We start from the raw sequence: 24,965 nt of genomic DNA on the forward strand, positions 1-24,965 counted from the left end.
TCTCCATCAGGCCTGTTCCAAAACACACCGCAGCAAATGGAGACGTGTCTGTGGGTGACACTGGATTCAGTGATGTTCACTCCCTCTCATTCTAACATTTCCATTTTTCTGTCTAATGTTTGCTTTGAAAATTCCCTCACGATGTCTTGATTGCTTTGAATATTGTATCAGCTTCACCGTTCCTGGCAAATAACAAACTTGTCCAGATTATGAAAAGCCACTTCAGCAAAAGTAACAAATTATCATTAAATTCAATTCAGAGTGATAAACAACGAGATATTTTCGCATTTGAAGAAGGTCAAGGAACCCAAAATAGGCCATTCGTCTCCTCGTGTCTGCACCATTTGAAAAAAGAGAGAAATGAAACTAGCCATTCATTTTTCATCCCACCTTCCAGCACCCGGCTGTAGCCTTGCAGGCACTTCAGGTGCAGATCCAGGTACCTTTTAAATGAGTTGAACATTTCAGCCTCAATCACCAATTCGGGCAGTGAATTCTAGACACCACCACCCTCTGAGTGAAAAACTTCTCATGTCCTGTCTATTCTTTCTACCAATCACCTTAAATCTATGCCCCTTGATGATTGACCCCTCAGCTAGAGAAAACAAGTCTTTCCTGTCTACCCTATCTAGGCCCCCAATAATTTTGTACACCTCAATTAGGCCACCCCTCAGCTTCCCCTACACTTGGGAAAACAATTCTAACCTGTCCAATCTTTCCTCATAGAGGCAATTTTCAAGCCCTGACAACATTAAGATGAATCTCCCAAACCCGTTTGTGTTCGAAGCTCTGATTGGCTCTAGGTTGCACTCCTTCCCCCACACCTTTGTTAATTGGTGCCTGGTTTCATGGAAGATTCCTGACTGGCTATTGGAGATTGTCAATCATCATTGGTGATGTGATTCCCTGTTTGAATGCAGGATGTCCCGGTTGTATAAATACAAGAGCTTGTGTTAAAGAAGATCAGTTCTAGAATTTTCTAGGTGATTGTAGTAGTAATAATAATATTGAAAATGGCTTCCCAGGTGCATCAGAACTACCACAAGGACTGTGAGGGTGCTGTTAACAAGCAGATCAACCTGGAGCTCTATTCCTCCTATGTTTATCTCTCCAAGGTGAGTTTTCTATTCCTTGTCACTACATTTGGGAAAGTTAGAATTTCTCCAGTTCAATGAAGTGACTTCATAAACTGTTTATCTTGATTTTCTGCAGTGAAAGAATCATTGAGTGGTGAGTGTGTCTAGTGTGTAATACAGGGTGATGTGGAGTGAATGGACTGCTCCTTGTAGCAGCTGCTCTCTATTGAGAGGTTTAATAGATGAAACTAGTTCAACTGCTGCCTGAGTTTGTAACTGATGAGCACAAACCTGGTCAAGTAGTTGTTAACATTAGACCGAGTTCAGTTTCAATGGGGGTGTCTGTAGCTGGGGAATGTTAGTAACTCCCCACTTGTTTTCTTGCCTTTTTAGTTGGAAGTGAAGTATAGACTCCTGGTGTTCAGGCTGCCTAGAACTCTTACATACTATTTTTAATCTATGTAGTTTAAGATTTTCTTGTTCCACTTTGAGTACACAAATGCAGAATGTATCTTTCAATTCCCTAGGTATTTTATGTTCAATAATTACATTTTGAAATGTAGCAATCTTCCACTGAGCCACCTCTTATGTGGGGAGCAATGATCAAATTGTCTATCATCAAATTGCCATATTTTTTCAATCTTATTGCATGCTTCTGGGTGTGGCTGTGAATAGCTTCTGTCTGTGGCTGATCTAATTGAATTAGAGTCAGAGTAAGTTGAAATCCAGTCAGTTTTTTTTAAAGTAAAAAGTATTTGAAATGCTAGTTCTTGAGCTAGAGTAAGAGTTGGTAGATAAGGTGAATAAAATTTATCCTTTTGGATAAGGTGGGGAGTTTGGTTTTTTTCCAAAGGGATGGTAGGATATTTACCACTAAAAGATAAATAAGGCAAGGTTATCTTTTTCCAAAAAGAGAGAAACTGGCTATGTTGATAACATGGGGAAAGTCAATTTCCAAAGATATATAGAACACTGGGATTTCAAACATTAGAGTAATGGATGGAGGGGTGGGCTGTGTAGAATTTTGGAAGGTACACAAACTGCCTCAGAAGAAGCCTTAGCCACTTCTGCAGAAATCCTGTTCTGGCAACCAAAGTTGTATTAAAAGCCTTTGGAATTCCTCGAGTAGATGCTGGATTGGTCGGCAGTCAGGCTGTCTGTCTAACTCTAACTGTGATCTACCGTTAAAATCTCCAAAGGTGGTAATGAACTCATTACTTCTGAATTCAGTGCAAAAAATCTTCTTGTAATGTAATATAAATTGCAAACTGAGAATCCACAAGTTTTCCCTTGTGGATTTGGTCTGCCTAACACAGCATCGTAATGCAAAATGCTCACAGGAATTCCAGTGAGAATCTCCATGTGTAGAGAAATGTTATATGCAACTGGTGAGACCTTGGTTTACCTTTTCATTATTTGAAGAAAATAACACTGCATCAAAATAAATTCTAGTGCTCAATAGGAAAGAGGCTCAGACCTTCTGACCTCCTAGATGGTTGGAGATTGGATTGCTACAAGATTCTTTGGAAGTCCAATGCAAGGACTCTGGTGTTATGAAGTTATTAATGTATATAATATTGGAATATTTTCTTGAGGTTTAGTCTGAGGTTGTCTTAATTGGATTAAAGCCAGCTAGTCTGGGTACTTTGTACTAGTTGAGTGCATTTGCATTTTTTGAATAGAGCATTCAAGAAGTGGCTGGTGATGCAATGAGAATGTACATTCAATGGGCTGTGCTAGGTATAACTTCAGTTTTGTTTGGAGAGCAGAGGCAATGTGAGATCAAAAGCAGCTGTAAGTCTAACTGGGTCCTCAGGAACCAAAGTGAAAGAACTTTGAATTTAAGGTGAAAATACCTAGCCTGGTTAACTCTATAGGTTGCTGTTGCCTTAATGGGATTAGTTTGGGAATTTATTTAAGTGATTTTTTTTGTAGCCGTGTGTGGTGTAAATTAATAAAAGGCTTAATATTAAACCTCAGACTGGTGGTCTGATTCCTGAATTGAGTTGCATCTCAACCTATAATAAATGATATGCTTATGACGGTTGTTTAAAGTGTCCCTGTGGAGTTTTTAAGTAACTCAGCTTTTTCAACTACAGTCATAACACTGGGCTATTTTCAACTTCTGATGGGCAATTCCCTGCAGGGACCCTCAGTCTCCAACTAAGTGGAGTTGGAGACATTAGACTTTTGATTAGTTACCCAGGAAATGTTAGACAACTTCAATTTGAACACCTTATTGGAATATAGCAGCTAGTGCTGTAAAAGTGGAGTGGGGGGGGGGGGGTGTGTGGGGCACCTCTGTGCTGCTCCCTCTTGAGGTTCACTTTTTAAATGGGATGGTTGAGGGATCCTCCATCAGGAGACCACTCTAATGTGGTGAATGGCAAGTATTTTTTAATTTTGATCAGGGTCAGAAGTAAGGTTTCTTTCAGAAGACCTGGGCTGCAATCCTATCTTTTTTGTTTGTCTAACCAAAGTCCAAATATCAATGTCCAGGATTCATGAAATAACTTGAATTAGTGGTCCTAAAATTTCTATTTGGGTAGGGGGGAATTTGGCTTGAAAGATGGAGCTGGGATAATTGAATTTAAAATTCATCAATTTACATCCAGCATTTAAATTGATTCTCTCCCATGGAGAATAATTGACCTTGAATTTTATATTTTAAAATCTAGGTCCAGTATTGAAATTGTTTCTTTCCACAGTCCTTTTACTTTGACCGGGATAATGTTGCCCTGCGTCACTTTGCTGAGTTCTTCAAGGAGCAGTCACATGAGGAACAGGAACGCGCTGAGAAACTGATCAAATTCCAGAATAAACGTGGAGGCCGGATCATCCTGGAGGACATCAAGGTTGGATTTGATGGAATGAGTGGTTGCCTGATTGGAACTAAACTGAAAATAATTGATAGTTTAGTGCATTAATTCTATCTTGTGGTGAATTGGGTCCCTGATAACATCCACTTTGGGATACTGCTTCTCTTTTTTTTTCCCTTGCACTTTTTTTAATCCATGGTAAGTGAACTGTCTGCCTTTCCCTCTTCAGAAACCAGAGCAGAATGATTGGAGTAATGGTCTGGAGGCAATGCAGAGAGCTCTGCAGATGGAGAAGAATGTGAACCAGAGCCTGCTGGATCTGCACAAGCTGTCCTCTAGGAACACTGACCCTCATGTAAGTTCCTGATGCTTTAACGTGGGCTATTGGAAAAATGAACATGGGTGATGTTACTGTTCCTTGATTTCTTGCATCTAACTGATTTTTTTTTTTTTTTGTTGGTGTCTCCTGGAGGTTTTATCGGGGGATGTATGATAGGGATGGATGAGCATTTCTACAAGAATTTCCCTCTATCACTTCACCTGATTCTATCCTCCTGGTCCAAAAGGAATTGAAATCCAAACTCTTCAGGAAATTCAGTTTTATGGTTCAGCTGCTGGACCTTGACAACTTATACACTTTTTTTTCTTTCAGCTTTGTGACTTCCTGGAGACTCACTACTTGGATGAGCAAGTGAAGATGATCAAGAAGCTTGGAGATCACATCACCAACCTGAAGAGACTGGGAGCCCCTGAGAGAGGCATGGGAGAGTACCTGTTTGACAAGCTCACCCTGGGGGAGTGAATGAACTGACCATAGGAGCAAGCTGCTTGTGTTTACTATTCAATTTGCATAATTGAGACCTTTGACCCAGTAACTTGTAATGTGGCACGAAGAACTAACTATAAATAAATTGTTCAACATTAAGTGGATTTTGCCTTGCATTAAATGATTTTTTTTTTTTTGGATGAATGCAGTTTACTTTGTACACAAGTTGGGACACTTTGTTTAACAACTTGCAATTGGTTCACTGCAATTGTGATGCATGTCATATGTTGATACTCTAACCCCCAATTTGTTGTAATCCTTAATTCTTTATCTTGTTCTAACATATTAAAATACTTGTGCATTTCAATACAATATCTGGCACTGACCCAGCACTTCTGTTGTGCAGCTAAACATGACACTTTGAGCCATTAAGGTCAGTGGTAGATTCTAAGGGATGTTTTATATGGGAAGGAAATCTCAAATCTGACCCTAGCTGATTGAATAAGGGACTATTTGCCACTGGTGATGAATATTCTCCTGGCCTTTTGCATCAGGGGGCAACTCAGTTCTTCAAACCAGTAAAATACTAGCTGCTGAAAAACTAAAATGGATTCTATTTCTATCTGGTAAGATCCATCCAGGGTATTAAGTCCCTGGAATTAGTTGTGAAATACACTGGGGGTGCTGCTTTTGATGATTCTAGTAAGATAAGGAGCAAAGTAGCAAATGACCCTGATGCAGACCGGGGCCTGAACACTTGTATTAAAGGGAATTATGACAAATCATTGAACTATGCAGCCTGCAATGCCATATTACTTGCCTTTTTAAGGGAGGGGGAACAGTGATTCCTTGTTAGAAATTTGGTTCTGAAAACCAGTCTCTAGACCCCTAACTGAATCTGAAGGGAGAGTGGAAGTTGTCAAACCAGTTGACAAAATCTAATGGTTCAGCAGGACGTGAATGGAGTCAATGCCAAGCAAGCTCGCTACATTTATAAAACTTTCTATCAGCAGCTCCACCATAAATGTCTCTTACATTTAGTCCCAGTAAACATTATATACCCAATAAGAATCATCCTTTCCAGATCCTACTGGGTCTCCTTAATCCCTCTGAAGCTTTGTTGCAATTGCTGCAGTTACCCATTCTGATTTTAGAAACTGGGTGAGGGCAATTAAATTAACCTTCAGGATCTGTCATGTTAATGTTTTTGCATCTTGAGGTTCCATGAAAATCCACAAGTGACAAAGGATGATTTCTTGGCATCATGAGCTTTTCATACCAATCACCATCCCCACTCCCTACAGCTTGTGATGGTGACTTCAGTTTCCTGTGAAAAGGATCAATCAATATTCCCTCAACCAGTAACTGCAGACCTTCATCAAAGCCTCTGGTGTCCATCTGGCCATTGATTGATGTCCATCAGTTTGGACAAAGCCTTTTGTGGCCACAGGACATTCATTACACCTGTTTTGGTCAAAGACAATAAGATGCAAACACCTGGATATACTGTTCAGGTGGATCAACTGTGCCCATCGGTGGCATCTCTCCTGAGAGGCTTGTGCCTGTAGCATAACTGGTTGCTCCAGATGTGAGTCACTGTCACCTCTATCTGTCCCATCTAGATCAGTGTTTAAATCCAAGGAAATGCATCTCATCAACTAATCCAGGACTGATCCACTTCTGTAATGAAAGCAAATGGCAACATATGGGATCTTGGAGAAACAGTAACATGAGGGGAGAGGTAAGATTTCTTTTTAAGCAGCATGTTGTTATGATCAGGACTGCACTGTGAAAGGATGGTGGTAGCTCAGTGGCGGATTTACAGTCAGTGGGCCTTGTGCTCAGCTTCATCTTTGCACCACCCAGGACCCAAAGGCTGAGCCATTGTAAAACAACTTTTCTTCTCAATGTTCTAGCTGTGTATATAAACATCAAGGTTAAAGTAGTATTCCACCGACTGGAGTCTGTAACAACGCTCAGCCTTATACCACAGGATACCTGTGATTCGATGCTGCTGATGGTGGTGTTATGTTGGTGGAATCCAGCTCCCTTGTGTTCACCCTTCTCAATGTTTCACTAGTCCTTACCTGCAGCGCACAGGTGCTGTCTACTGTCTGGGGTGTTGATCTGCTGTGAGGGTTGTCAGGAGTGAGCTGCCCTGTAGTTTGGGAGGGCTGAGACCCAGACACACAAGTGGAGGTGGAGAGAGTTTCAGACTGGGCTGCTTGTTCAGTCTCACTTCTGACTGATCAGGGGGGTCTGCATGTGGTTGTCTTCAGAATGCGGGTCTCGGATTGGCTGTGATCAAACACTGAACCAAAAAAATACCAAATCGCACACTCCTCTGACTAATATTACACAAGCAACGGCCCACAATGCCACAGGGGGAATCTCCTTCATCTTATCTGTAGGGCTCAGTTCACCAGGCAAGAACTCGGAGAGGCTGGTCATGGAATGACGCGTGCGTTAGGAATGCACAGACACTCAGGATGCCACCACATGTAAAATAACACCAAAAACACCCCACAAATATCTTACACTGCCACTCCCGGCTCACAGTGACACAGAATGACTCTAGACAGACTTTTAAAACACAACCGACTCTTGACTGGAGACATGCTCGAAGGGGAACAGTCTCAGTTTTACTTCGTTCTCTGAAAATACCAACGTTTCAAAATGGAACAAATGCTTCTCACGACTGACCGTCTAAAAAGTGTCTAATGAAGCTTTGGAAGTCCAGTGATGTATTCTTGTTAGCAATTCAGCGCATTTGAATAAGGCCTTGCAGTGAGATAGTTAATCAGCTCTTTATCAAACATACATTTTGCAATCACATTAAAACCTGCAGATGCTGGGAACCTGAAACAGAACCAGAAAATACCGGGAATACACTGATGGGAGCTTTGAAAGACCCACTCATTTTTTGGACAAATGCATTTTCGTTACAGCTTTGCCTGCTTTTCGATTATACTATTTCCTAGCAATCTTTTTGCAGAGTAGCCTACGTTGAGGGGATGTTTGAGTGAAACGTGGGAGGCAGATCACATACCCATTTCCACACGTGGATCACGGAGCCATGAGTATTTTGAACAGCTAGAGATCTTTCAAAGTGGGTCATGTTCATCGTTTCATAAAAAATTGAGGCTTGGCAGGGTTTATAATCTGTGTTCATACAGTTTCTGAAGAAAACGTGTAAGAATTGAAACAATTTGAAAGCAGCTCAATCTACACCAATTGAAAAACCACAGGAAACACAAATTAATATTGAAATAAAATCAGGGTAAGGTATGTTATTAGCATTGAGTGCAGTTCTCCCTTGGTTTAATGAGATTTTTTCTAGGCTGCTTTTGTAGTACACATGTATCAGAAAATATTTTTTAAAAGTCCAGGCAATCTTCAGTATTTGCTTTTCCCAACTTAAAAACTTGCGGGCAAAGTTCATAAATGTGTTGCCAGTGGTTTCTATTCGGATATTGCCCCTTGAGATTCAATGGGATTACCATTGCTGAATCGTCCACTATCAACATCCATTGACCAGAAACTGAACTAGACTAGCCTTGTAAATACTGTGGTGACAAGAACAGGTCAGAGGCCAGGAATCCTGTGGTGAGTAACTCACCTCCTGACTCATCTCCTGTCCATCATCTGCAAAGCACAAGTCAGGAGTGTGATGGAATACTCTCCATTTGCCTGGATGAGTGCAGCTCCAACAACACTCAAGAAGCTCAACACCATTCAGGACAAAGCAGCCCCGCTTGATCAGCACCCCATCCACAAACATTCACTCCCTCCACCACTGATGCACAGTAGCAGCAGTATGTACCATCTACAAGATGCACTGCAGAAACTCACCAAGGCTCCTTAGACAGCATCTTCCAAACCCATGACCACTACCATCTAGAAGGACAAGGGCAGCAGACAAATGGGAACACCGCCAGCTGGAAGTTCCCCTCCAAGCTACTCACCATCCTGACTTGGAAATATATCACCGTTCCTTCACTGTCGCTGGGTCAAAATCCTGGAACTCCCTCCCTAACAGCGCTGTGGGTGTACCTACACCACATGGACTGCAGCGGTTCAAGGAGGCAGCTCACCACCACCTTCTCAAGGGCAATTAGGGATGGGCAATAAATGCTGGTCTAGCCAGCGAAGCCCACATCCCATGAACAAATAAAAACAAGGCATCTCAATGATGGAAATTAACTGAGGGGTTGAATAATCCAAGAAGACCCCAAAAAAATCTGTACTGAAGGTCACTTTCTAGTTCAGCTGGAAGAGCATTACGACTCTGCTAACAAGTCAAGAGTTTGTATCGAATGTCCTTAATCGATATTTTCTGGATTGTTACTGTTTATAAACAAGTGTCAAAAGCTGCCCAGTTGCCAAATCCAACCTAAAATCTGTTCGACACTGCTTGACATTTTTACTCAAATATAAAATAAGCCTGTTAATCGGACATTCATTACTGAGAACGTGTGCAATTATCTAGTCTTTCCTGTTCTGCAGTGAGTGAAGCTATTCAGCCAATCACAGGTGATTCCTCCCTGCAGCCAGTTGTGACTGTGCTGGAAAGCCGGGAATGCCGGGTTAATCTGACACTCAGAGACCTCGCGTTCTCTTGCCGATGCCTCGCGGTCTGCTTCAGGAGGAGGACATTCCATTTGATTCCGAGAATTGACAGGGGGGAATGTTTTGAAGCTCATTCATTTTGGCCCCCTCCCCCCCACCCCAACTTATTTTGGGGTACTGTGCCAGGGCACGGTGTGTTTAATTCTAAAGCCGTCCCTGTGGAAGCAGATAAGACATAGACATAAGACGTAGGAGCAGAAATTAGGCCATTCGGCCCATCGAGTCTGCTCCGCCATTCAATCATGGCTGATAAGTTTCTCAACCCCATTCTCCCGCCTTCTCCCTGTAACCTTTGATCCCTTTACCAATCAAGAACCTATCTATCTCAGTCTTAAATACACTCAACACCATTCTGTGGCAATGAATTCCATGGATTCACCACTCTCTGGCTAAAGAAGTTTCTCCTCATCTCTGTTCTAAAAGGTCTTCCCTTTACTCTGAGGCTGTGCCCTCGGGTCCTAGTCTCTCCTACTAATGGAAACATCTTCCCCACGTCCACTCTATCCAGGCCTTTCAGATTCAATAATAGCTTTCAAGAGGGAAATGGATATATACATGAAAAGGAAATAAATCTGCGGGGTTATCGGGAAAGGGTAGGGGAATGGGACCAATCGGATAGTTGTTTCAAACATCCAGCACAAGTCCGTGGGTTGAATGGCCTCCTTCTGTGCTTTATGAATCTATGGTGAGTTAAAGAGCTTCTGTGGTAAAGTGAGGTACCCTGTCCCTCTAAGAGAATGCAAGTGTACTGATTATGTGACAGCACTGACGAATCACTGTACAGCGCAGGCAACTAGGAACTGTAAGACTAGTTCTGGAGGTTTCTGAGTGAGCATGTATGATCTGGTGCTCTGCCCTATATCTCAATAAACCATCTCTGTTTATTCTTACATCAGTCTCTCCCCATTGTTGATTGCAAGCAGCAATTGCTGAGAATGTAGGAAGGTGTGCAGCTAGGGTTCGGTTGGCCAATGAATTCATTTACCCAAGACATAAAAGCTTCCAAATATCATTTCAATCAGTTTCAAATATTCTCCAGCCACATTAAAAGTTGACCATTAAAGGACACATCCAATGTACAACATTGATGGGCAAGAAAAGACCAGCTTCTCCATCAGGCTTGTCCCAAAACATACTGCAGCAAATGGAGACGTGTCTGTGGGTGACACTGGATTCAGTGATGTTCACTCCCTCTCATTCTCACATTTCCATTTCTCTGTCCAATGGTTGCTTTGAAAATTCCCTCACGATGTCTTGATTGCTTTGAATATTGTATCAGCTTCACCGTTCCTGGCAAATAACAAACTTGTCCAGATTGTGAAAAGCCACTTCAGAAAAAGTAACAAATTATCATTGAATTCAAATCAGAGTGATAAACAATGAGACATTTTCACATTTGAAGAAAGTCAAGGAACCCAAAAGCAGTGACATCATCAAGACAAATCTCCCAAACCTGCCTGCATTCCAAAGCTCTGATTGGCTCTGGGTCTCACTCCCTCCACCGCAAACCCTCTCCTTTGTTAATTGGTGCCTGGCTTCATGGCAGATTGCTGATTGGCTATCAGAGATTGTCAATCATCATTGGTGATGTCATTCCCTGTTTGAATGCAGGATGTCCCAGTAGTATAAATACAAGAGCTTGTGTTGGAGAGGATCAGTTCTGGAACTTTGTTGGTGATAGTGAACAGTATTATTGAAGATGGATTCCCAAGTGCTTCAGAACTACCACAAGGACTGTGAGGATGCTGTTAACAAGCAGATCAACTTGGAGCTCTATTCCTCCTATGTTTACCTCTCCATGGTGAGATTTGTATTCTTGTCACTACATTTGGGAAAGTTAGAATTACTTCAGATCAGTTAAATGACTTTATAAGCTATCTTTCTCTTCACTTTCTCCCCTGGGGTGAAAGAATCATTGGAAATACTCACTGCTCAATGTGAAATGCAGGATGATGTGGAGTGAATGGACTGTTCCTTGTAGCAGCTGCTCTCTATTGAGAGGTTTAATAAATGAAACTAGCTCAGCTGCTGCCTGAGTTTGTAACTGATGAGTACAAACCTGGTCAAGTGGTTGTTAACATTAGACCAAGTTCAGTTTCAATGGGGTGTCTGTAGCTGGGGAAGTGTGAGTAAGACCCCACTTGTTTTCTTGCCTTTTTAGTTGGAAGTGAAGCCCTGAGACCCCTGGTTTGCAGGGTGCCTGGAATTCTTGATCTACATAGTGTGAAACTAGTATGAAGGATGTTGTTTCTGTTTTAACTAATGGGTTATGCATTAATGTAGTGCCTTTCACTCCCTCAGCATTTCCAAACTATTATCTGATCAATGGATTTTTCACTTTGAAATGTACCAACTAATTCATGCACAGCAAGATTCATGGAGAAGTAATGATCAAATTTTGATGGTATATGTTAAGGGATAAATGCTCTCCAGAACACTGGAGGGAACCTCCCTTGGAGACAATGCTGAGTAATGTTATATCTGCTCAGGAGCAGATGGAGCCTTGGTTTAACATCCCCCATCAGAACGAGGGGAAGAATACTATCCATCAAACTAATCTCTAGTGCTAGATATGGGAAAGGTTCAGACCTGGTCTCAATTGCAGACTGAATGGAGCTACAGCTTGTACCACAGAACCCCTTAGAAGTCCCAGTGCAAGGACTCTGGGAATTTTCAACATCCAATGGTTGTTTCTCTCAGGCATCAAGGAAAAAGTCTTAACTCCTGAACTATAGTTAGAGCCTTTCGTTCTGATTTGGCTAAATGGGGAGTTACCCAGGAAATCTTAGACAGAAGAATATCTGGATAATTCCTGGGTAACAGCCCCTCACCCCCATGCATTACTATGTGGAAAATGGCAGCTAGTGCTGTGTTTTGAGTTGGAAGAGAAAGAGGTGTGGCCTTTGTGCTCCTCCCTTTTGAGGTTTGAGATAGTTGTGAAGGATTCTCAATTGGGAGACCACTCAATGCGGTGGATGGTCTGTGTGTAACTTGTTGCTGATCAGGGTCATAAATGGGGCTTCTCTTCCTGATCGGAAGATCTGGGCCATAATCCCAAATTTGTTTTTGGGCCTTTTTATAGAGAAGGTGTCCATGTTCAGGATTAGTGAGAATGAATTGGTGGGAGGAGAGAAAATAATGGTTAACAAATTTCTATTGGGGGTGGGGGAATTGAGATCAAGATGGGAGGTGGAGAATAATTGACTTTGAATTTTGTATTTAAAGGCTAGATCCATTATTGAAATTGTTTCTTCTTTCCACAGTCCTTTTACTTTGACCGGGATGATGTTGCCCTGCGTCACTTTGCTGAGTTCTTCAAGGAACAGTCACATGAGGGACGGGAACACGCTGAGAAACTGATGAAATTCCAGAATAAACGTGGAGGCCGGATCATCCTGGAGGACGTCAAGGTTGGATTTACTGGAATGAGTAGTTGCCTGATTGAAGCAATTGCTTTCAGTTTAGTTCCATGGTTTAATGCTATATTGGGATGCTTCATCACCTCTGTTTTCTTTGCACTTTCTCATGTGTCCAGTGTTTTGTTTAATCCATTGTAAATGAACTGCCTGCCTTCTTCCCTCTCAGAAACCAGAGCTGGATGAGTGGGGCAATGGTCTGGAGGCAATGCAGAGAGCTCTGCAGATGGAGAAGAATGTGAACCAGAGTCTGCTGGATCTGCACAAGCTCTCCTCTAGGAACATTGACCCTCATGTAAGCTGTTTTAATGTGGGCTTTGGATAAATTAAAATGGGTGAACTGTTACTGTCCCTCAGGACCTCTACATCTAACTGACTTTTTTTAATTGGGGGTTTTTTAGGAGATGGGGAGAAGACAGATCATCCCATAATCCTAGGACCTAAGCATCTTTTTTGGCAATTTCTATTGCATCCCCTGACTATCCTCTGCCCCAAAAGAGACTGGAAGTTTAGTGGATACTTGATATTGCTGGATGTAACTACTTTCCCCCTCCTTCCAGCTCTGTGACTTCCTGAAGACTCACTACTTGGATGAGCAAGTGAAGATGATCAAGAAGCTTGGAGATCACATCACCAACCTGAAGAGACTGGGAGCCCCTGAGAGAGGCATGGGAGAGTACCTGTTTGACAAGCTCACCCTGGGGGAGAGTGAATGAACTGACTGCAGGGAACAATCTTTTTGTGTTTAGTATCATAGGTCAAAGGGCTCATGATATTGATAGCTTGTGCTGTATAGGGAACTGTTGAGACCTGGGCTCCATTCTGAATGTACTAACTGTCAATAAACTTCAACATGGACTGGATTTTGTCTTTTTGAATGTTTGTCTAATTTCTTATAAATGCTGCTTTTAAAAAAAAAAAAATCACCACAAAGGGCATTGGTTTATGGGACCAGTGCAGTTATAACAATTTGGATTTTGACAGTAACTCTAATTTGGTGTAATCCTTAATTCTGTGCATTTCAATATATTGCAGCAAGATAGTAATGCTCTAATACAACAGTCTGCATTGATCCTAGTGCCTTTGTTTGCTATCCAAATTTGACTTCTGGTACTAAAGGGAAATACAACTGAGCCATTGGGCAATACTGACCGAGTTGTCACGTTGTCTTACTGACCTACTTAAGGGAAGGAAAGTAGTGATCTCCTTGTGGGGGAAGACTGAAATTAGCTCTGCAACTCTGTCTCTAGACTCCCAATTTGAGTAGAACTCTTGAAGGGAAAGTAAAAGTTGACAAAATCTAATGGCTCAATGAGTGGATGTAGTCAATTCAAAACAAATAACTTGACACTGAGCAAGTTTAATATTCCACTTAACTGACTCCTGGTCTCAATTTTTATAAGACTCAATAACAGTAGCTCCTCTATTTAGTCCCAGTAACCATTTCTTACCCAGTGGGAATCATCCTTTCCAAATCCTGCTGGATCTCCATTGGTCTCCTTCACCCCTTTTGAATGATTGAAGCTTTGTTGCACTTATCCAATGTTTTAACAGTTAATTTCAGGAATTTGGTTGAGAATCGCAGTGAGGACAATGAAATTAAAGTCTTTGGTTATTAGAATCTGTCATGTTAGTGTCTTTACATCTCTCAAGTTTCCATGAAAATCCACAAATGGTGAGGATGATTCCCAGCATGGAGCTTTTCAAACCTATCACCATTCCCTACAGGCTGTGACACTGAATTCAAAGTGTTTCCTGTGGAAAGGATCAATTAATAGTTCCCTTGGAGCCAGTAGCCACAGACCTTCATCAAAGTCTCTGGTGGCCATTGAGTGCGTGATGTCCATCAGTTTGGATAAAGTGTCATTAACATATAATTTTTCATGATGTTGTGATTTATTATAAAAATGGGTTAATAGTGAGGTTTTTGGCTGTTTTGCTGTGCATGCAATTTAACTGAATTGGAGACAGCTGGTCTGGAGGCGTTGAGTTATCAGAAAGGTAGCTAGGTTTAAAATGCTAAATGTGTAAACATGGCTAAGTTTTAGAATGTGAGGTGAGTTAAATTTGCATTTTTAGATAAATTAGGTTAGTTTGAATTTCAAGAGTTGGTAGAATGTTACACTTAGCCAGAAGGAGCCAAGCCAAACTGTGTTTATTTTTCCCAAAGGTTCTTGATAAAATTAGTACTATGAAAAAAGATTTCTATTATAAGAGGGATAAAGTTCCAAAAACATAGGAGAACAATAGAATTTACATTAAAAAGGAAGAAACATGTATAAAGGGGATGAAGCTATGTGTCAGAAGGGAGAAGGATTTCTAAGATCTAACAGAAACGTGAGAAGCCTCTAGCCTCTGTGCATCAAGTTGCTCTCTACAGGAACTGAAGCTGAGAGGGAACCATCCAGAGTGTGATGTTGCTTTGCCTGGGTCTATTTAAATCTATTTGTTTTTACAGTTACCTTAACAGAGGTGTGACTGGGAGCCAGATTAATTAGAGGGTTTAGGACTTACATAAGTCTACAAATTACTATTATAAGTTGCACTTTTGATAAATTTTAATTTAGTTATCTATAAACTCAAGTCAAGGCACACAAAGTAAAATACAAATTACAAAACAGTTGTGACCATGTGATCAAGTTTCCCTCATGGATTTGATCTGCCTGCCACTCATCTGCCACATCGTTACAAAAGCCTTTTGTGACCACAGGACATTAACAGCAGCTCGGATCATTTTTGACCAGAATACCCAGATACATTTTCTGCTCAGGTGGATCAACTGTGCCCATTGGTGCTATCTCTCCTGAGTGGCTCATGCCTATAGCGTGATTAGTCGTTCCAGATGTGAGTCACTGCCAAGTCCATCTGGCCCACCTAAACCAGAGTTTCATTCCAAGGAAACACATCTGATCACCTAATCCGGGATTGATCTATTTCTGTAATGAAACCAGATGTCAACACATGGGATCTCAGAGAAACAGTAATGTGAGCAAAAAGATCCAGAGGGAGAGATGAGGAAAATTCTTTTTAAGCAGTGAGCTGTTGCGATCTGAAATGCACTGTCTGAAAGGATGGTGGAAGCAGAATGAAGAGGGTATATACATGAAGAGGGAACAATAACATACAATATTGACGGGCAGGAAAAGACAAGCTGCTCCATCAGGCCTGGCCCCAAAACACACTGCAGCAAGTGGAGACGTGTCTGTGGGTGACACTGGATTCAGTGATGTTCACTCCCTCTCATTCTCACATTCCCACTTCTCTGTCCAATGGTTGCTTTGAAAATTCCCTCACGACGACTTGATTGCTTTGAATATTGTATCAGCTTCACCGTTCCTGGCAAATAACAAACTTGTCCAGATTGTGAAAAGCCACTTCAGCAAAAGTAACAAATTATCAATAAATTCAAATCAGAGCGTTAAACAACGAGACATTTTCACATTTGAAGAAAGTCAAGGAACCCAAAAGCAGTGACGTCATCAAGACAAATCTCCCAAACCTGGCTGTATTCCAAAGCTCTGATTGGCTCTGGGTCTCACTCCCTCCCCCCACAAACCCTCTCCTTTGTTAATTGATGCCTGGATTCATGGGAGGTTCCTGACTGGCTATTGGGAATTGTCAATCATCATTGGTGATGTCATTCCCTGTTTAAAGACAGGATGTTCCAGTAGTATAAATAGAAGAGTTTGTGTTAATGAGGATCAGTTCTAGAGCCTTCTAAGTGATAGTGAACAGTAATAGTGAAGATGGTTTCCCAAGTGTGTCAGAACTACTACAAGGACTGTGAGGATGCTGTTCACAAGCTCTATTCTTCCTATGTTTACCTCTCCTTGGTGAGTTTTGTATTCTTTGTCACTACTTTCTGGAAAGCTAGAATTGCTTCACTTCAATGAAGTAACTTAATAAACTCTTTCACTTGACTTTCTTCTGGGGGTGAAAGTATCATTGAGCAGTAAGTGCTTCCAGTGTGTAGTACGGGGTGATGTGGAGTGAATGGACTGCTCCTTGTAGCAGCTGCTCTCTATTGAGAGGTTTAATAGATGAAACTAGTTCAGCTGCTGCCTGAGTTTGTAACTGATGAGCACAAACCTGGTCAAGTGGTTGTTAACATTAGACCAAGTTCAGTTTCAATGGGGGTGTCTGTAGCTGGGGATATGTTAGCAACTCCCCACTTGTTTTCTTGCCTTTTTAGTTGCAAGTGATGCCCTGAGACTCCTGGTGTTCAGGCTGCCTAGAATTCTAATCTATATAGTTTTAAGATTTTAATGACAGCTATTTCTTGTTCCATTCTCATGGGTGGGTTATGCATTCATGTAGTGCCTTTCATTTCCTCAGGATGTCCTGAATTATTTCATTGTTAATGCATATGTTATTTTGAAATGCAGTAACCAATTCATGCGCAGCAAGATTCCACTAACAGCCAGCTCTCTTGCATTTGGGAGGTAATAATCAAATTGTCTATTTTAGTTTCATTTGCTTGGGGCTAAATGTTCTACACACTAGTGAAACCTCTCTTAGAAATAGTGCTGAGAAACCCTCTCTCCTCTAGGAGAAGATGGAGCCTTGGTTTAACACTTATCGGAGTAATGGGAAGAATACTATGTATCAAACTAAACTGAGGTCTTTGATATGAAAGAGTGGCACATTGTCTGGTTGCTGGATGTACATACCTCTCCCACCCACTCCCTGCCTCAAAGTTTGTTATAGGACTCTAGGAATTGCCTGGGAATTTTTAACTTCCAATGGGACTCTTTGGGGTTTGAGGTGCCTAGCTCCTAAGTCAATTGGAGACTTTGAACAGTTTCTTAATCATTCATGGGATGTGGACTTTGCTGGCTGGGGCCTGTAGGGGGTGGTGGTGTGTCAGCTTCACCTGACTTCTGAGTGGTTTGAATCGCTCCCACTCCCTGGGTTCTATACCTTGGACTTATTTAGGGGTTGTGACAAAGTGCAGCAGTCAACTGGTTTTGGTGCAAGAAAAAAACTGAGTTTATTGATGTCACAAATGAACTTATAACATTAGGATTACACTGAGATGATATAGACTTACAAAGTACACTTAGTTAAGAATGGGGAACACATGACATAACAAGGGAAAATCATGCTACTAGTCCCCTTACCCTTGTCCCACCCCCAAAACCTAACTAAATTGAACTAGGAGAGGTCAGGGATGACACTCACCAACCAGGGTTCCTTGACAGTTCGAACTCCAGGCGGGTAAGCCGGTTGCAGATTTGGGGTACGCTCTTTGCGTCGTCTGGGGCCTGATGTCCTCATGTGGTCCTGGTCTGTGGAATTGGCGAAGGTTCTTCAGTTGGGTGGAGGGCGCGGTTGTGGGTGGTCGATCTTTGTGGAGGGTTGTGGCCTTGTTGTCTTCGGTTGAGCCTGTCACCCTGTGCCCCTTGCCGTGATGTTGGCTGCGGGCCTGAAAACTTCCAGATCTCCTTCCTCCTGCTTCAACTCTATTTCAACTGCTCACCCCCTCCCCTTAATCCATGAAGCATAGATGGTGGTAAATAGCAGCTGTTAAGTTGGGTGATTTTGGTAGAGCTGACTTTGGCAGACTTGCAGTCTGTTGGAGACACTTGTTGGCTTGTCCCAGGGGATGGAATCCTGGTTCTCTCTGCCAGGTAACTGAAGAGACTGTCTGTCTTGTTTGGGAGAGGGAGAGATCTTGTATCTGTCACTCTCTTAAACTGAAAGCCATTGTATGTGTGGAGTATTGATCGGTTCGCATAATTGCATTGATTGCTGCCTTCCTGCCTTAGTAGTTAGTAGTGATTCTTTATGCAAGATTTTGATGGGCTTTAGTTTCGTGTAAGATTAAGTCTTTCTCTGGGTTGTTTTAAAGGGAAGAATGGGTATTGTCTCCTCTTGCTGTCTGGCTTCAGCTAACAATCCACACTGTACTCAACAAGCCCAGGCATGTCCAGTCCCAGGCCTTCATGGGCCTAGTCTCCTGTCTGCAGGGTTCTACACTTAACTCAGTAGTTGGGTCCTCTGCCATAAAACTCCAAAAGTCATATCCTTGTTGATGATATGAAAAATGTGGGAATTTTGAGAACCCTTCGGGCCAGTGTTTATTGCCCATCCCTATTTGCTCTTGAGATCATAGTGAGTTGTCTTCTTGAACTGCTGCTGTCCATATGATGTATGTATACCCAGAGTCCTATTAGGAAGGGAGTTCCAGGGTTGTGACACAGTGAAGAACGGTGATATATTTCCAAGTCAGGATGGTATGTGGCTTGGAGGGGAACTTCACGTGGTGGTCCCATCTATCTGCTGACCTTGTCCTGATGGTAGTGGTCAGGGCTTTGGAAGGTGCTGTCAAAGGAGCCTTGGTGAATTTCTGCAGTGCATCTTGTAGATAATACACACTGTTGGTGGTGGAGGGAGTGAATGTTTGTTTGTGGATGTGATGCTAATGAAGTGGACTGCTTTGTGCTGGATGGTGTCAAACTTCTTAAGTGTTGTTGGAGTGCACTCATCCAGGCAAGTGGGGAGTATTCCATCACACTCCTGACTTCTGCCTTGTAGATGGTGGACAGGCTTTGGGGAGTCAGGTTACTCACTGCATGATTCCTCGCCTCCTGACCTGCTCTTGGCAGCCACAGTATTGGTATGGCTAGTCCAGTTCAGTTTCTGGTCAATCCTAACCCTCAGGATGTTGATAGTGGTGGTTTCAGTGATGGTAATGCCATTGAACATCAAGGGTGATGGTTGGATTCTCTTTTGTTAGAGATGGTCATTACCAGACACTTGTGTACTGAGTGTTACTTGCCACGTGAGCTCAAGCCTGGATATTGTCCAGATCTTGCTGCATGTGGACATGGACTGCTTCAGCTTCTGAGGGGTCATGAATGATGCTAATCATTGTGAACATCCACAATTCTGACCTTATGATGGAAGGAAGGTCATTGCTGAAGATGGTTGGGTCAAGGACGCTATCCTGAGGAACTCCTTCAGTGATGTCCTGGAGCTGAGATAACTGCCCTCCAACAACCATAACCATCTTCCTTTGTGCTAGGTGTGACTCCAACCAGTCTAGGTCTCCTTGATGTCAAGGGCAGTCACTCTTGCCTCACCTTGGTGAGTTCAGCTCTTTTGCCCATATTTGAACCAAGATTGTAATGAGGTCAGGAGCTAAGTGGTTCTGGAGGAATCCAACTGGGTGTCAGTGAGCAAGTTTTTGCTAAGCAAGTACTTCTTGAAAGCACTGTTGATGACCCCTTCTATTACTATACTGATTGAGTAGACTGGGACAGTAATTGGCTGGATTGGATTTGTCCTGCTTTTTGTGTACAGGACATAGGTTGGTAGATGTCAGTGTTATAGCTGTACTGGAACAGCTTGGCTAGGGGTGTGGCAAGTTCTGAGCACAAGTCTTCAGCATGATTGTTGGGACCCATAGCCTTTGCAGTATCCAGTGCCTTCAACTGTTTCTTTATCTCAAGAGGAACTGAATTGGCTGAAGACGAGCATCTGATGCTGGGGGACCTCCTGGAGGAGGCCAGGATGGACTTCAGCACTTCTGGCTGAAGATTGTAGCAAATGCTTCAGCCTTACCTTTAGCACTGATGTACTGGGCACCCCCATCCATTGAGGATGGGGATATTTGTGGAGCCGCTGCCTCCAGTGAGTTGTTTAATTGTCCACCACCATTCAAGACTGGGTGTGGCAGGACTGCAGAGCTTAGATCTGATGCACTGGTTGTGGGATTGCTTGGCTCTGTTTATCACTAGTTGCTTATGCTGTTTGGCATGCAAGTAGTCCTGTTACAGCTTCACCAGGCTGATGCCACATTTGAGGTATACCTGGTACTGCTCCTGGCATGCCCTCCTGCACTCTTCATTGAACCAGGGTTGATCCCCTGGCTTGATGGTAATGGTAGTGGGGGATATGCCAAGCCATGAGGTTACAGATTATGTTCGAGTACAATGCTGCTGCTGACGGCCCACAGTGCCTCATGGATGCCCAGTCTTGAGCTGCTAGATCAGTTCAAAATCTATCCCATTTTAGCTCAGTGGTAGTGCCCCGCAACATGATGGAGGGTATTCTGATTCAAGGAATGTTAGGCAGGTCCAAAAAAATCCAGTAACCTGTTTTAAATGTTCTGCAATATGGCAGCTAATGTTGTCAAAACGGTTGTAGCTTCTGTGCCAATAGTGCTGCTTGTTGACTTTTTTGTTGCACTGAGATGGTTGTGAAGAATTCTCCATCAGGACGTCACTCCATGTGGTGGTAAATGTATTTCTGACCTGGGTCAGAAACCCCAAGTCCATTTTAGTTTGGATCTTTTGGACTGCAATGGATTTTTTTTGTGTAGAGGCTGTCAATATTTGGGATTAGTGAAAAGACTTGGATATTTTGATAACCACTATTTCTCATTTGGAAAATTGAGGTGAGGAATAATTGTGTTGGACCTTGATTCTTGTATGATTCAGTATTCAAGGTGTTTCTTTCCATAGTCCTTTTACTTTGACCGGGATGATGTTGCCCTGCGTCACTTTGCTGAGTTCTTCAAGGAGCAGTCACATGAGGAACGGGAACACGCTGGGAAATTCCAGAATAAACGCGGATCATCCTGGAGGATGTCAAGGTTGGATTTAATGGAATAAGAGGTTGCCTGATTGAAGAAATGCTTTTGGTTTAGTTCCACAGTTTAATGCAGTAATTCTATATTCTTGTGGTGAATTGGTTCCTGGTAACATCATCTTTAGGTTGCTTCATCAGCTCTGTTTTCCTTGCACTTTCCCATGTGTCTTGTTTAACCCATTGTAAATGAACTGTGTGCCTTTCAGAAACCAGAGCAGGATGAGTGGAGCAATGGTCTGGAGGCAATGCAGAGAGCTCTGCAGATGGAGAAGAATGTGAACCAGAGTCTGCTGGATCTGCACAATCTCTCCTCTGGGAACACTGACCCTCATGTAAGCTCCTGATGCTTTAATGTGGGCTATTGGATAAATGAACATGGGTGATGTTACTGTTCCTTAAGATCTGTACAGCCACCTGCTTTTTTTCATTGGAGTGTCCCTTAGGGATGGGTGAAGGGGAGAGGCTAACCCAGGACATAATCACTTTTTAAAAAAAAGTTCCTTTGATCAATTACCTTACTGATTGACTGACTATATCCTCTTGGTCCGAAGTGATTTGAAATCCAATCTGAGGGAATTCAGTTGATACTTTGTGATGCTGGATGTAACTAGTTTCTTCCTCCCTCCTTCCAGCTGTGACTTCCTGAAGATTCACTACTTGGATGAGCAAGTGAAGATGATCAAGAAGCTTGGAGATCACATCACCAACCTGAGGAGACTGGGAGCCCCTGAGAATGGCATGGGAGAGTACCTGTTTGACAAGCTCACCCTGAGGGAGAGCAACTGAACTGACTGCAGGGACCAAAGTTGAGCTGGCACTATTTGTATAATTGTGTATGAGACTCCATCCTGTGGACATTGACTTGGGCATTTGTACAAAGATCTGAGCTCTTCAATGTGAAATAAACTGGATCTTGGACGGAATTTTGCCTCCAATCTTTTTTCCTTTAATGGGATGTGGGTGTCATTGGCAAGGCCAGAATTTGTTGCCCATCCCTAACTTGCCTTGAACTGAGTGGCTTACTAGGCCATTTCAGAGAGCAGTGAAGAGGCAGCCACACTGCTTTGGATGTGGAATCGCATAAAGGCCAGACTAGGTAAGGATGACTAACTGACAGAGTTAGCTCCCTAAGAACATTAGTGAGCCACCTAGTGTTTATACTACTATAAATTTCATGGTCACCATTACTGAAACTAACTGATTTCAGATTTCAATGACTGGATTTAAATTCCACTAACTTCTGTGGTGGGATTCGGCCCCATTTTCCTTGAGGATTAGCCCAGGCCTCTGGATAACTAGATTGGTGACATTACTGCCACAACACCATCTCCTCAATTTGATTTAGTTCCTTATTTTCCGATCAATGTTTGGTTTTTTGCATCAGTCTAAAATTGACCCTGGGCTATGGAAAAACTTATCAAGCGGTTCTTATCTAAGGTACTAGATATCCAGGTTAACTAGGGGAAGGCCTAATTTCTATTCCATATAAACTTGGACGTACAGCCGGTTGAAAAATGCTGTCAAAAAACCATCTGCGTTTATTTCACACTTGCCCAGGGCAGTTTGACACTCAAAGCTGCCTAAGGAAGTAGGAGCAGTCGCCAAAAGCTTAATCAGGAGATAGATTTTCAGGATTGCCTCTCCGGGAGGAAATGCCAAATGTCAGAGCCTATAGGCAGCTGAATCCAAGGATCACAAAGTATTTGCTTGCAACCAAGGTAATAATAACTGCTCCAAATTTTAAAGTGTAAATTTTTCTACTGAAAAGTGATCATGGTGGCATATGCTGAATTGTGATGATACAAATGAGGGTAATGATAATTAAAGGTTTTAAAATCATAAAACAAGGACTGCCCAATATTAACATTCCAGCATGCAAATAATCAAAGATGGAGGTCTCCATAGTTTACACAACAAAAATGGAAGATCTACTGTGTTCATCTCCAGAGATCCTGTGTTCTCAGGTTGAGTTTATTATATTCTCAATCATTTTACATTGTGTTTTGAGCTAAGGGATTGCCCGTTATGTAGTCTATTCATTCTGTATCTTAATGGGGAATGTCGTCCTTTCCCCTTAATTCCATCACACACTTAGTTTCCTGTGGTGTGGCAATGGGAGGTTGGGATTGAAGAGTTGAGGTGAAGTCCAGGCAGATTTTTCTGCCGTTCAGCAAGTAAAGGTATACATTCAAAAAAAAAGCAGCAGTAGGCCATTCAGCCCCTTGAGCCTGCTGTGCCATTTAATAGGATCATGGCTGATCTGATAGTAATCTCAAATCTGTATTCTACCTATCTTGCTTACCAAGAATCTATCTGCCTCTACCTTAAAAATATTTAAGTACTCTTCCTGAAAAGGTGATGGAAGCAGAATTCCAAAGACTCATGACCCTCTGAAGAAATTCTTTTTGCCTCATCTCTGTTTTAAATAGGTGACCCTTTATTTTTAAACAGTGACCCCCCCTCATTCTAGATTCTCCCACAAGAGGAAACACCCTCTCTCCTTCACAACCACCCTGTCCAGACCCTCAGGCTCAATCAAGTCCTCTTACTCTGCTAAACTCCAGCGGATACAAGCCTAACCTGTCCAACCTTTCCTCACAAGGCAACCTGCCTGTTGCAGCTATTAGTCTGGTAAACTTTCTGAGCTTCCAATGCATTACATCCTTAAATAAGGTGATCAATACTGTACACAGTACTCAGATGTGGTCTCACTAGTGCTCTGTATAATTGAGTTATAACCTCCCTACTTTTGTAATTGATTTCCCCTCGCAATAAATGATATTCTATTAGCTTTCCTAAATTATTTGCTGGACCTGCATACCAGCCTTTTGCAATTCATGCACTAAGACACCCAGATCCCTCCACCTCACAGCTCTGCAATATCTCACCATTTAGAGAAGTACAGTACATCCAGCGGTTCCTCTTTATCCACAGCACTTCCTCAAAGAACTCCAATAAATTGGGTAAACATTTCCCTTTCACAAAACCATGTTGACTCTGCCAGATTACCTTGAATTTACACAAGTGCCCTGCTATACCTTCTTTCATAACAGCTTCTAACATTTTCCCTACAACAGATGTTAAGCTAACTGGCCTGTAGTTTCCCACTCTTTGTCATCTCTTTTTGTATATGAAGTTACATTTGCTATCTTGCAAGCTAATGGGACCTTCCCTGAATCTAGGGAGTTTCGGGGAAATTAAAGCCAATACGTCAACTATCTCACTAGCCACTTCTCAAGACTCTAGGATGAAGTCCATCAGGACCTGGACTCTTGTCAGCCCACAGCTCCAACAATTTACTCAGTACCACTTCTCTAGTGATTGTAATTTTCCTGAGTTCCTCTTTACCTTCCATTTCCTGATTTACAGCTGCCTCTGGGATGTTACTTGTATTCTCTATTGTAAAAACTGATGCAAAAAACTTGTTCAATTCATCTGCCATTTCCTTGTTTTCCATTATCAATTCTCCAGACTCACTTTCTATTGGACCAATGTTCAGTTTGTTAACTTGGTTCTTTTTAAAATATTTATGGAAACTCTGACGATCTGTTTTTATATTTCTGGCTAGCTTTCTCTCATACTCTAATTTTTTTTCCTTATTAATCTTTTAGTCATTCTTTGCTGTTCCTCATATTCTGTCCAATCTTCTGGCCTTCCACCTATC

The 24,965-nt window shown here is 42.2% G+C and overlaps 3 protein-coding genes across 4 annotated transcripts; all 3 read left to right on the forward strand.

Annotated features, from left to right (window-relative positions):
- The first annotated feature begins 955 nt into the window (after window positions 1-955).
- On the forward strand, window positions 956-4,820 carry LOC121271562 (ferritin heavy chain-like). The gene is made up of 4 exons (XM_041177572.1): window positions 956-1,115; window positions 3,785-3,931; window positions 4,125-4,250; window positions 4,548-4,820. Exons 1-4 carry the CDS (start codon window positions 1,014-1,016, stop codon window positions 4,695-4,697), a joined length of 525 nt encoding a protein of 174 aa, XP_041033506.1. The 5' UTR covers window positions 956-1,013; the 3' UTR covers window positions 4,698-4,820.
- A 1,489-nt stretch (window positions 4,821-6,309) lies between these two features.
- Window positions 6,310-13,514, forward strand: LOC121271559 (ferritin, higher subunit-like). Of its 2 annotated transcripts, none has more exons than XM_041177568.1 (4): window positions 6,310-6,402; window positions 12,554-12,700; window positions 12,876-13,001; window positions 13,267-13,514. In XM_041177568.1, exons 1-4 carry the CDS (start codon window positions 6,367-6,369, stop codon window positions 13,420-13,422), a joined length of 465 nt encoding a protein of 154 aa, XP_041033502.1. In that variant the 5' UTR covers window positions 6,310-6,366; the 3' UTR covers window positions 13,423-13,514. The 2 variants fall into 2 exon arrangements, with proteins under 2 accessions (XP_041033502.1, XP_041033501.1); XM_041177567.1 differs by lacking the exon at window positions 6,310-6,402 and adding an exon at window positions 10,960-11,091.
- Window positions 13,515-21,287: 7,773 nt separating this feature from the next.
- On the forward strand, window positions 21,288-22,087 carry LOC121271570 (ferritin heavy chain, oocyte isoform-like). Its single transcript, XM_041177579.1, has 3 exons — window positions 21,288-21,305; window positions 21,508-21,635; window positions 21,934-22,087. Exons 2-3 carry the CDS (start codon window positions 21,547-21,549, stop codon window positions 22,085-22,087), a joined length of 243 nt encoding a protein of 80 aa, XP_041033513.1. The 5' UTR covers window positions 21,288-21,305; window positions 21,508-21,546.
- The last annotated feature ends 2,878 nt before the right edge of the window (window positions 22,088-24,965 follow it).

This window comes from Carcharodon carcharias, chromosome 31, assembly GCF_017639515.1.
Source record: "Carcharodon carcharias isolate sCarCar2 chromosome 31, sCarCar2.pri, whole genome shotgun sequence".
Lineage (NCBI taxonomy): Eukaryota > Metazoa > Chordata > Chondrichthyes > Lamniformes > Lamnidae > Carcharodon > Carcharodon carcharias.

Excerpts from the sequence above, each read along its gene's own strand:
- LOC121271562 (XM_041177572.1), top strand. The coding sequence starts at position 1,014 with ATGGCTTCCCAGGTGCATCAGAACTACCACAAGGACTGTGAGGGTGCT. Across the intron at positions 3,932-4,124 it reads TCATCCTGGAGGACATCAAG|AAACCAGAGCAGAATGATTG; the intron begins GTTGGATTTGAT and ends TTCCCTCTTCAG. Across the intron at positions 4,251-4,547 it reads CTAGGAACACTGACCCTCAT|CTTTGTGACTTCCTGGAGAC; the intron begins GTAAGTTCCTGA and ends TTTTTCTTTCAG.
- LOC121271559 (XM_041177567.1), top strand. The coding sequence starts at position 10,990 with ATGGATTCCCAAGTGCTTCAGAACTACCACAAGGACTGTGAGGATGCT. Across the intron at positions 11,092-12,553 it reads CCTATGTTTACCTCTCCATG|TCCTTTTACTTTGACCGGGA; the intron begins GTGAGATTTGTA and ends TTCTTTCCACAG. Across the intron at positions 13,002-13,266 it reads CTAGGAACATTGACCCTCAT|CTCTGTGACTTCCTGAAGAC; the intron begins GTAAGCTGTTTT and ends CCCTCCTTCCAG.
- LOC121271570 (XM_041177579.1), top strand. The coding sequence starts at position 21,547 with ATGCAGAGAGCTCTGCAGATGGAGAAGAATGTGAACCAGAGTCTGCTG. Across the intron at positions 21,636-21,933 it reads GGGAACACTGACCCTCATGT|CTGTGACTTCCTGAAGATTC; the intron begins AAGCTCCTGATG and ends CCCTCCTTCCAG.